This window comes from Gavialis gangeticus, unplaced genomic scaffold, assembly GCF_001723915.1.
Source record: "Gavialis gangeticus isolate Ggan-Ray unplaced genomic scaffold, GavGan_comp1, whole genome shotgun sequence".
In the NCBI taxonomy this organism is placed as follows: domain Eukaryota; kingdom Metazoa; phylum Chordata; order Crocodylia; family Gavialidae; genus Gavialis; species Gavialis gangeticus.
The window spans coordinates 19,002,204-19,011,943 of record NW_017728994.1 but is presented as its reverse complement, the minus strand read 5'-3'; the positions used below and the strand labels follow the sequence as shown (position 1 = coordinate 19,011,943).

The 9,740-nt window shown below is 42.3% G+C and overlaps 1 protein-coding gene across 3 annotated transcripts; it reads left to right on the top strand.

Annotated features, from left to right (window-relative positions):
• Positions 1-1,799: 1,799 nt before the first annotated feature.
• Positions 1,800-9,536, top strand: RPS24 (ribosomal protein S24). 3 transcript variants are annotated; one of them, XM_019502357.1, is made up of 7 exons: positions 1,801-1,853; positions 2,541-2,606; positions 4,130-4,339; positions 4,799-4,909; positions 5,797-5,814; positions 9,124-9,147; positions 9,452-9,536. In XM_019502357.1, the coding sequence occupies exons 1-5, from the start codon at positions 1,851-1,853 to the stop codon at positions 5,800-5,802; spliced, it is 396 nt and encodes a 131-aa protein (XP_019357902.1). In that variant the 5' UTR covers positions 1,801-1,850; the 3' UTR covers positions 5,803-5,814; positions 9,124-9,147; positions 9,452-9,536. The 3 variants fall into 3 exon arrangements, with proteins under 3 accessions (XP_019357901.1, XP_019357902.1, XP_019357903.1); XM_019502358.1 differs by lacking the exon at positions 5,797-5,814; XM_019502356.1 differs by lacking the exons at positions 5,797-5,814; positions 9,124-9,147 and having other exon boundaries at positions 1,800-1,853.
• Positions 9,537-9,740: the final 204 nt, after the last annotated feature.

Below are 9,740 nucleotides of genomic sequence, written 5' to 3'. Positions count from 1 at the left end.
GCCCGGAGTCCCGCTCTCGCGAGCCAGCCCGGCTTGTGCTGGGGGAGCGGGCGGGCCTCGGGCCGGGGCAGCCTCCCGGCAGCGCGGTCCTGAGTCAGCCTGCCAGCAGGGAGCACCCGTTCTGCCCGCAGCGCCAGGCACCGCGGCCGCTGCTGGGTGGGGGCGGATTTGCACTTTATAGATTAACCCAAAACGAGAGATGTTTGGGTATCTACATCTATACTTCTGTATCTCCCTATACATATATCTATACAGAGTACAAGGTTTTGAGCCAGAAGCGCACTTCCTCAGTGGCCATGCCTGTTGGAATTGGTCCAGGGAACACAAGACCGTAGATAGGGAAACACAGCCCACATCTTTACCAGCCCGCCTGCCCTACGGGGCAGACCAGCTGCCCATCTAGCCCAGTAGCCCATCTGGGACAGCGGCAGAAGTGGATGCTATAGAGCAGCGGTTCTCAACCGTATTTGTACCAGGACCTATCTGTAAACCCCGATAGCCAGCCTGTGAGGGAAAAGCCACCGTTTCCCAGTTTTCTCCTTTACTGAAGAATATGTTTTTAAAGTTTGTTGATCCATTTTTTAAGTTTCTTCACAATCCTGTCATATATATTCGCAACCCACAGACTGAGAAACACTGCTATAGAGGGAGTGATCTGAACCAGATATGTCCCTGACTCGGTACCCTCCCTGCATCCATCGTGCATTGGGTTAGAGGTGCCATAATGCTCCATAGCCACTGGCGGATTTCACACGGGAATCGATGCAGTCCCTTTCTGAACCTGGATGTGATCCCTGCCTCCGCCCCCTCCTGTAGCAATGAATCCCATCAGTCAAGTGTATGTTGCAAAATAAAAGTACTTGCTCCTGTTAGTTTTAAACCTGCCACCTACTCCTGTCAGTGGATGCCCCCAGTTCTAGTGCTCTGGGACGTGGCGACCAGCAGTTCCCTGTTCCCTTGGTCCAGACCCTTCTGGATTTCAGAGACCTCCTCAGCCCCCTCCCTCCCTCCCTCCCTCGCTGAAGAGCCCTTTTAGTCTTTTCTGGTCTGTCTGGCAATTGCTGTTCATTTTGGCTGCCCTTGTCTTGAGCCTTTTCTAATTCCACGACACCCTCCTGGAGGCCTGGGGACCAGACCTGCCCACGTATTGAAGCTGTGGGTGTCTTTTGAAGTGAAATCTTAATGTGCCCAGACTCTGGACCATCAAGAAGAAGAGATTTTTCTATTTTATTTGTTAATGTTCTGTGTTCCAAGCCAAATGAGCCAAAACAAATTCCAAATCCAAGAGTCAGTCCAGACCCATAAGTGGCCCTACTACCGGCAAACATCCTCCACCCCCACCTGGGGCTTCAGATGTTTCCAAAACCTTAAGCGGGCATCCTACTTCCAGGCCCAAGCCAAGAACTAGACATTTGAGGAGCAGCCCCTTCACGCGGGGCCTGAGCACAGCTCCCACTGCTCCCCAGCCTCGGCTTGTGCACCCTGCACTGCTTCAGCCTCTCCTTGCTGGTGAGCATGATGTTGCCTAAAGGGAAATGAGAAGCCTCACGACAAGTGGGACAGGACAGTTATAGAGACAAACACCAAGCGACCCCCACCTCCCTCTCTGCCCTCCCTTACACCAAGGGCAGTGCAAACACCAAGGCCACCCCCACCTCCCGCTCTGCTCCAGCCCCAGTATTTTCAGTCAGGCACTAGCACGGTCGCCTCCCTGCAGCCCTTTCACTCAGGCAGTATAGTAGACACCCCGGGCGAGGCCCCGGCCGCGCAAAGCCCCACGCGCCGGCTTATGATTGGCTGCGCTGCCACCTTTCTTTCTTTCTCGACTGCCAGGAGTGTAGATCGCCGCGATGGTGAGCGCTCGCGAGGCCGCAGCTCCATCCACCCCGGGCTGGCGCCATCTAGCCCAACCCAGCGGCCCCGCTTGCGAATCGGCCCCGCGCCCGCCTTCAGGGGCCGCCTGCACCGGCATTGGGGAGCCCGGGCCCCGCCGCCCGACACGCTGCGTCCCGGGCCCAGCCCAGCTCAGCTCATTTCGTACTGCAGTTCCCCGGGCGCCTTCTCTGGGTCGGGCCGGGAGCCCGCGCTGTGCGGCGCGTCCTGTGGCTCTAGCCTCCCGGCTCGGAACGGCCGCCCGCTCCCTTGGCCGGGAGCCCGAGCTGTGCAGGCCGTGGCTGCGCCTGGCCGGGGTGGGGGACGGGCTTCAATCCCTAGCGACTTATGTGGTTTAGAAGCAAATGAGCCTCTAAGCTGCCTCTAACAAACCTGGTTTGGGCATTGGTTTCCCAGGGGTAGGGGTCAAGTTTGTTTCCAGTGCTGCAGCTATACAAAAAAATCAGGGCTCTTTTTCTTTCCTTCTGACTAGGGTGGGTAAGGGGGAACATTGCTTTATGCCTGGCTGTGACTGCAGTGCCAACTTGTAGCTTTTGCAGCTTGGTGCTCAAATTTATTCAAAATGGCATATGAAATCTTGAGCACATTAAACATCATATGACCTGTAAGCTAGTGTGCATTAATGTGTGTGTTTTGCACTTCCATAGAACGACACAGTGACCATCAGAACCAGGAAGTTCATGACGAACAGACTGCTTCAGCGTAAGCAGATGGTAAGGATATATTGAAATGCAGCTGCTGTTTTCATCTGTTTTAAAATGCTGAATTACTTATTTTGTGATTGTCGTCATTGACTCTTTCTCAGTTGAAAAGTTGTCACCTTTTAGGATGGCTGAAGGCAGGAAAGATAGGGATAAGATTATCAATCTTGGCTAACGTGGAGTAGCTTTCTTCTTACTTGTTGCAGCAGTAATCTTGAGAAGTTTTTATCTTGCTCTTTTTAATAACAACATATTGCTAAGAATTATCTTAAAGACCAGTCAGCCCTAAGTGTAGGCGTATACACATTTCCCTTGAGCAGACACCTAATCCTTTGTACTTTGAGGTGGTCAGATGCCACAAGTGATGTGGAAAGAAAATGTGGAGTGGTGTTCCTGTGAGAGCTTGGGGAAGGAAAGGACACTCATTGGTTCTCATTGGAGTAGATGATGCTTGAGTTTGAATATCTTGGTAAGGGGGCTCAAAAAGATGAATGGCACTTTGCTACCTACTTAAGAAAGTATTTGTCCACTTGGCCATTTCTTTAGAAATACTGATAAACTTGATCTAGGTGCTTGCATAGTAGCCAGGAAGGTTATTGCTCCCGAAAGTTCACAAACTCTTGACCATAATAAGATCAATTAACTTGTCAGGAACAGATTTCAACATAGCTATTAAAAAAGCTTTATTAATGGATGTATCCAAAATTAAAATGAATTGGGTTCTGCCTCCTCAGTTAAAGTTGGTGGTATCTTATTTTTAAACAGAAGGCTTCCATTAGACAGTTTTAAAGTTTTACAGCCATTTTAGTGATGTAGTACTGGAGGTAAAAGGTACAGTTGGATCTCTTGAGTATAGTTTTAACAAACTACTTGTTCTCTCATGAACAGGACACGGACAGTGCCCTTAATCTCTCCTTTTTCTGTGGCAAGTTAAAGGCTGCGTTTTAATGTTTTGGGCATTGTGCCTCATGGTTATGTCTGAGGGCTGTTCCTGGAGTTTTTAGTGTGTAGCCACCCTACACACTGTTCAGGGTGGCTTAGATAAGTGGGGGCCAAACTTTTTGGCAGGCATGGCCACAGATGAGTCCTGCACTCACTTCAGGTAACACTCCAGTCCCCATCCACTGACCACTCTTCTGTTCTCCTTTCTGTTTCCTGCCATATATTCGACTCTGCTGCTTCTCCCCTCCATGATCTACCACATGCCACACATTTCCCCTGCCACATGTTGGCTACCCCTGTTTTAAATAGAGATGACCCTACCTTGAGCAGGTATTTGGACCTGATGACCTCTTGAGGTCCCTTCCAGCCATTCTCTTCAATGATTGAAATTGGATAGAACAACATTTTTATTCAAGAGCTTTTCTTTTGAGCTTTTTCAGAAAGGCTTCTCATCTTCATTAAAACTTTTGGCTTCCAGCTATGGTACATCAAATACAATCATTCTTCTCTAAAATCTGACAAGATTGTACTGGTTAAGAAAAGGTTGTGATGTTTTCAGTATCTGAATACTACTTAATACAATTTTTCCTTAGGTTATTGATGTTCTTCATCCTGGGAAGGCTACTGTCCCCAAAACAGAAATCAGGGAGAAGCTGGCAAAAATGTATAAGACGACCCCAGATGTAATATTTGTCTTTGGCTTCAGAACACATTTTGGTGGTGGCAAGACAACAGGCTTTGGCATGATCTATGATTCCCTGGACTATGCAAAGAAGAATGAACCAAAGCACAGATTGGCCAGGGTAGGTTTCCTATTTGTTTTTGTTTTTTTAGAATACTGCTGTGACACTTACTCTTGACATTAAACAGATCATGTGTGCAATTACAATCCAAGACTTAAGTTATGTGGGTCTCTTAACATTCTGTCAACAGTAAAATTACAAGTACAGGGTGTACAAAGGTCTTAATGTCCTGTCACTGAGCAGTACATTTTAGTAATAACTGATCATTTTGGTGTGTTGTTAGGACCACAAGAATATGCATTTGACTTGAATGGTTTGGCTCAAAGCCAGAATTTTTTTTTCCTTTAATCCCTGGAGTTTATTTCAGGTATCAATTTTTTGATAGGGAAGTTAAAGTTAAATTTTGTAAGTTCTAAGTAATGTTGTTATATAAACATTGCAGATCCAGAAAATTATAAGTAGCACTAAAAGTACTTGATATTAGTATACTTAAATAATTTTTATTAATTCTTTTACTAGCATGGCTTGTATGAAAAGAAGAAGACTTCCAGGAAACAGCGAAAGGAGCGTAAAAACAGAATGAAGAAAGTCAGGGGCACAGCCAAAGCAAATGTTGGTGCTGGCAAGAAGGTAGGATGAAAGTTTTTTCCAGGGACCAGACACTAGATAGTGGCTTTCAAATTTGTTTGAAGTCTCTTTTGTCCAAGTAATCTTTTTTTTTTTTTTTTTTTTTCATTTTTTACCTTTTTCTACTGGATAATAGAAGGTAATACATATGGTGCTGTATAGTTTTTAGCTCTGCAGTAGTGTAGTTTGCTCACCTTTGACTGCTCCTTATCTAGTATGAAGTGAAGTTTTAACTTACAGCATGTTCAGTTTTGCTTCAGTTTCTCATTCTATGGATTTTGAAATTTTAAAATTGTTTTGTTCTGCTGCAATCCAGAGCAACTGAGGTGTCATTTTGCATCACTGAAATTCTTGGTTAACTAGAGCATAACCTTTGTTCTCCTTGCAACTTCAAACTTGTTCTTTACACCTTCTGAATGGTCAAAAATTGTAGCTTTTTGGAATTTGGAATTCTAAGCTTGGAGTTAGGGTGCCATGGTGTAGTGCACTCTAAAAGTGAATGCTGAAGGAAGGCAAGATGTTTCCATGCTGTTGAGTGAAAGAAGTGATAGTACAGTTCAACAAGAATAGGGTTAACTCCTCAGATGGAAAGCAAGTTGGATGTCAAACCTGGAAAGTGGGCTGGGACAATCTCAGGAACAAAGAAAAACTCTGTTCTTCCTTGGATCATATATCTGAAAAAATCAAATGCCACAGTTAAGGGATTTTTTTTGAGGTCCAAAAGAGGTCAACAATTCTTCAGTACTGCATAGTACTGTGGGTTATGTGCAAGTGTTCAAATTTAACAGCTTTGTAGTTGCTTATGTCTTAAATGATCTAATACCTCTTGAATCCTAGTAACCTTTACTTTCACCTCTTTTCTTTCCTACTTTCTTGGAATTCTTCATCAGAAATGAAGTGTCTAGCAGGTACTGAGAATGAGCATGAATGTGGTGACTGAGCTATGCATCACTTAAACACTGGAGATGCTTTTAATAGAAACACTGTTGCTTTGCATGCCTCCGTTCTTGCTCTGAACTCTCTTTTTGCCACTTTATTGTACTGCATTCTGCTACATGTACAAAACTGTTCCATGAAACCCGAGGGAGACTATGATTTAAATTTTGCTCTGAAGTAAGATCTGGGCTCTCTTTACCATAAAAATACAAGTCTTTTGTAGATCCACCTGCTAAATTGTTGTGTAGAAATAAAATAACTAGTGTGAAAGAGGTCAGGACTTTTTTAAAAATGCACTTTTTTGGAGGCATGAGTTCAGAAGTAGGGACCCAAAGTGCGGTTGCATGTGTAACTTGCACTTTGTTATGAGCATACTGTATTTTCAGGAAAACTCAAGTAGTGGTTTCATGCATATGAGATGGACCTGGAATAACATAAGATACTGACACAAAATAATCCTTAACTTTATTTTTTTATCCTGTAGAAGCCTAAAATACAATGTATTGCTGTGTATGCCTTGTCAGCAGTTAAGCAGAAGCCACCTTTTTTTGTTCCATTGCCAACAGCTTCATCATATAAACAGTTTATTTTCCGTAAATGGAGGCAGTTAACTAAAAACAATACTATGTATATGATGCTTCCATTTTAAAGCTAAGCTGTTTTTTGCATCTTTTTTTACTCTTCATTATTAATATTTGGATATTTTTAATATTGCTGTGTATTTTATTAATTTTTTTAAAAATGAGGCAGGTATTTTACTTGTACTTTGAGAGATCTCAATGTAAATGGGATGGAAATGGTACAAGGGAAGGATTTTTGACAGCTAACCAGGTATACTATCCTAACCTTAACTATAAGCAATGTAATTTTGAAAGGGAAGGAAGTATTCTCTTGACTCTTATTCCATTTGAAGTTGATTAGAGTTTTTTTTAAAAACGACCAGTGGCAGTGCTTGAAAACTTTTTCTCTCGTTTCCTGGAACAGTGAAAATCTACATGGATTGCTTTTATTAAAATAAATGCACAAAACTTTTTGGTGTTACTTATGGTATGTAATGACCTGATCCCAATCTCTGCTGTTATTATGTACCCACTATGGGAGGAGAGACATTCTGTCTAATGTACATGATGCATGATGATGCCTCTTTACTTGATCCTTTCAGTTGGGTTATTGCTACTTTCTTATCCCTGTAGAAAGCCTTTCAAGCCTGAACTTAAAAACTTCTGTTTGAAATGGGTGCCTGGGAGTATTATTAACTGCTTACACTTGGGAGGTTATGATTCAAAGAATAACTTTGAAGAAGGTTTGTTGCATAAGTAGGTGTGATATATTTTTTTTTTTGATAGATGGGAGTAGGAAGAGGCAAATCAGATTGCTCACCTACAAAAAAATGAATCTAGGGTATACTGTTAATTAAGAAAAACTACCTTGGATTTAAGTTTTGCTTACCATTTAATACCTGACATTCAACTAAGTTCCATCACTTTCTTTAACGCAAAAAGAATTGAGGTTCATTAATCCTGAAATGTGTTGTATTGGAGCTTAAATAATTTCAGGTGCCTTAATTTTACCTTCCCTAACTGCCTAGTTATGTGGTCTGAACCATTTTATTTTACCATCAGTTGCTTGAACTGTAAACAAGAGGTTGACTTCTATTTTTAGCCACTGTAATGCCTTGTATTCACTAGGAATCTGTATATTAGACCTTTGTTTCCTATAGTTGCGCTGGCGTAGACTCCAGCAGGTGTGTGTATACAAGCAGCGCTTATTCTTTTAACTGGTGCACATTGAATCCTTGCTGTGGTGAACCTAGAGAAGTTTAATATTCATGTTATTCTCCAAGGTGGCACTCCACAGTGCTTTCTGCCTGACAGACCTTTCTGAACAAATTGGTCTGATGGAGTGGATTGTTGCCTATGAAGGATTAAGATGTGCTGATAGTTGGTCAGTGATAGATATAGTTAGTTTGTTTAGGACAGCCTTCTCTTTTTGAGTCTTTGCTTCCCACATAATCTGAGGGTGTGTTAGAGAGTAAGCTTGTAAATAAATTAATTTCATGTACAAAGATCATTTTGCTTACTGGACCACTTAGCCATTATTTATGGCTATATAGAGAAGCTATGTTGCATAGTGCCTCCATCAGTGTTCCTTGCTGCTGCTTATTGTCACTCTACACAAAATGGCTTTATTTTAAAATTGTTGTTAGTTTTGTACAAATGTTACAGCCACTTTGCAGGCTTACTTTCCTTGTGAAAGTTTGTCAACTGGTCGGGGTTATATAGTTGAAGTGTTCTAGCTTTTATTACAAAGGGCAAAGCTTTTTCTAATTAGCTGTGCAAGGCTACTTCGGTGTTTTCATTTGACTGGAAAAGTGACCTTTTGAAGCAAGAGTTGCAATAAACAGCTGATCTGCTTGTTTATTTCAGCAATGCACTGAACTAAGTGGGTGGTGAACAGTTTCTGAAGAATCAGAGTTATACTATACTAAGCTGACTGTTCATGAATGTTTTCTATTAAGCCAAAGTGGTAATAGCATCTATTCATGGAACAATGTTCCATGAGTACTCCTTTGCTTTAGGTATATACCTGTGTCTCTGCCAAAATAAATTTAAATCCAACTACACCCAAAGCTTGCGTCTGAGAGAATTGTGTTGAAAAATGCCTGAGTTTCTTATTTTTATAACTACATGTGCAAATAGGCTGCTGGCAATACCCAACTGTGTATGTCAAGGGCGCTCAAACTGTTGGTTGCAACCCCTGGTGGGGGTTGTAAGCAGCTTTAAAAGGGGGCTGCAGACTTCCCAGGGGGTACTACAGAAGTGCGGGGCAGCAATGGCACAGAGTGGTGGATGGTGGCGGCTGCCATGTGAGCTCCCCATCCCCTGCTGCCACTATCCAGCACTTGGGGTTGCGGTAACATAAAGTTTGAGACACCTTGGGGGGAGTGTAGTAATTCCTTTGTAAAAATTCATAGGTAACAAAGGATCAAAAGTCTTGTTAATTGCTGCAGGTTTCTTAAGAAGCTTGTAGTTGGCCCTAAGTTTCCAGGCAAACAGTCCTCTTCCTTTTTTAAGAGCATTACTTAAAACAAGCATGAAGCCCAGCAGTGCCCTTTATAGTGGATGAGGAGTCCTCACAATTCTAACTGATTTCATTATTTATTTAGCAAATGCAAATCCATGCAGATTTTATAGGGCATCATGACCTGAAAAATTTTGCTCAAGTCTGTTATTTAAAGGATTACTGACTTTTTTTTTTTTTTTTTTCATTTCCTGTTTCAGTGAGCCGATAAATAGATCTTACAGGTAACTTTTTGTTTTTGTTTGTTTTTAAACGTTTGACTATGCTGAATGTCTGGTGTTCTGAGTGCGTGTTTGTCACAAACTGCTTTCTGATGCTTTATACTCTGGCTAATTATGCTGTCTCCTGTGTTCTACTTTGGCGCACGTTATGGCTTAAGCTGTACATAATGATGTCGATTAAACTGCACCTCTCCTTTTACATGGAAGATAGGTCCTCTGTCTCTTACCCAGTGTAAAGTGTGAATGACTATATCCTGTTTCTTGGATAATTTTTGGGACTGACTTATTTTGTTTTCTCTTCCTACAGAGAGACTAAATTATTCTGGGAAGACCTAGGTGGAGATGGTGTTGATCTGGCTCTAACCTGTTTAATAAACTACATAGAAAATGAAGAATTCTTTCTTGTTTTTCATACAGTTCAACATCTGCCATTCAATATCATAAGCAAATGGAGAGATGCAGAATTGTTTAGATCTGTTGCAGTGTTTGTACTGCATTAAAATGTTTTTATAACTAAATGGTTTGGTATGAGCCTTTCTCTTGGTGTTTATTTTCATACTCAAGTTCTTTTTTTTTTTTTCCCCCCCCCCCACCCC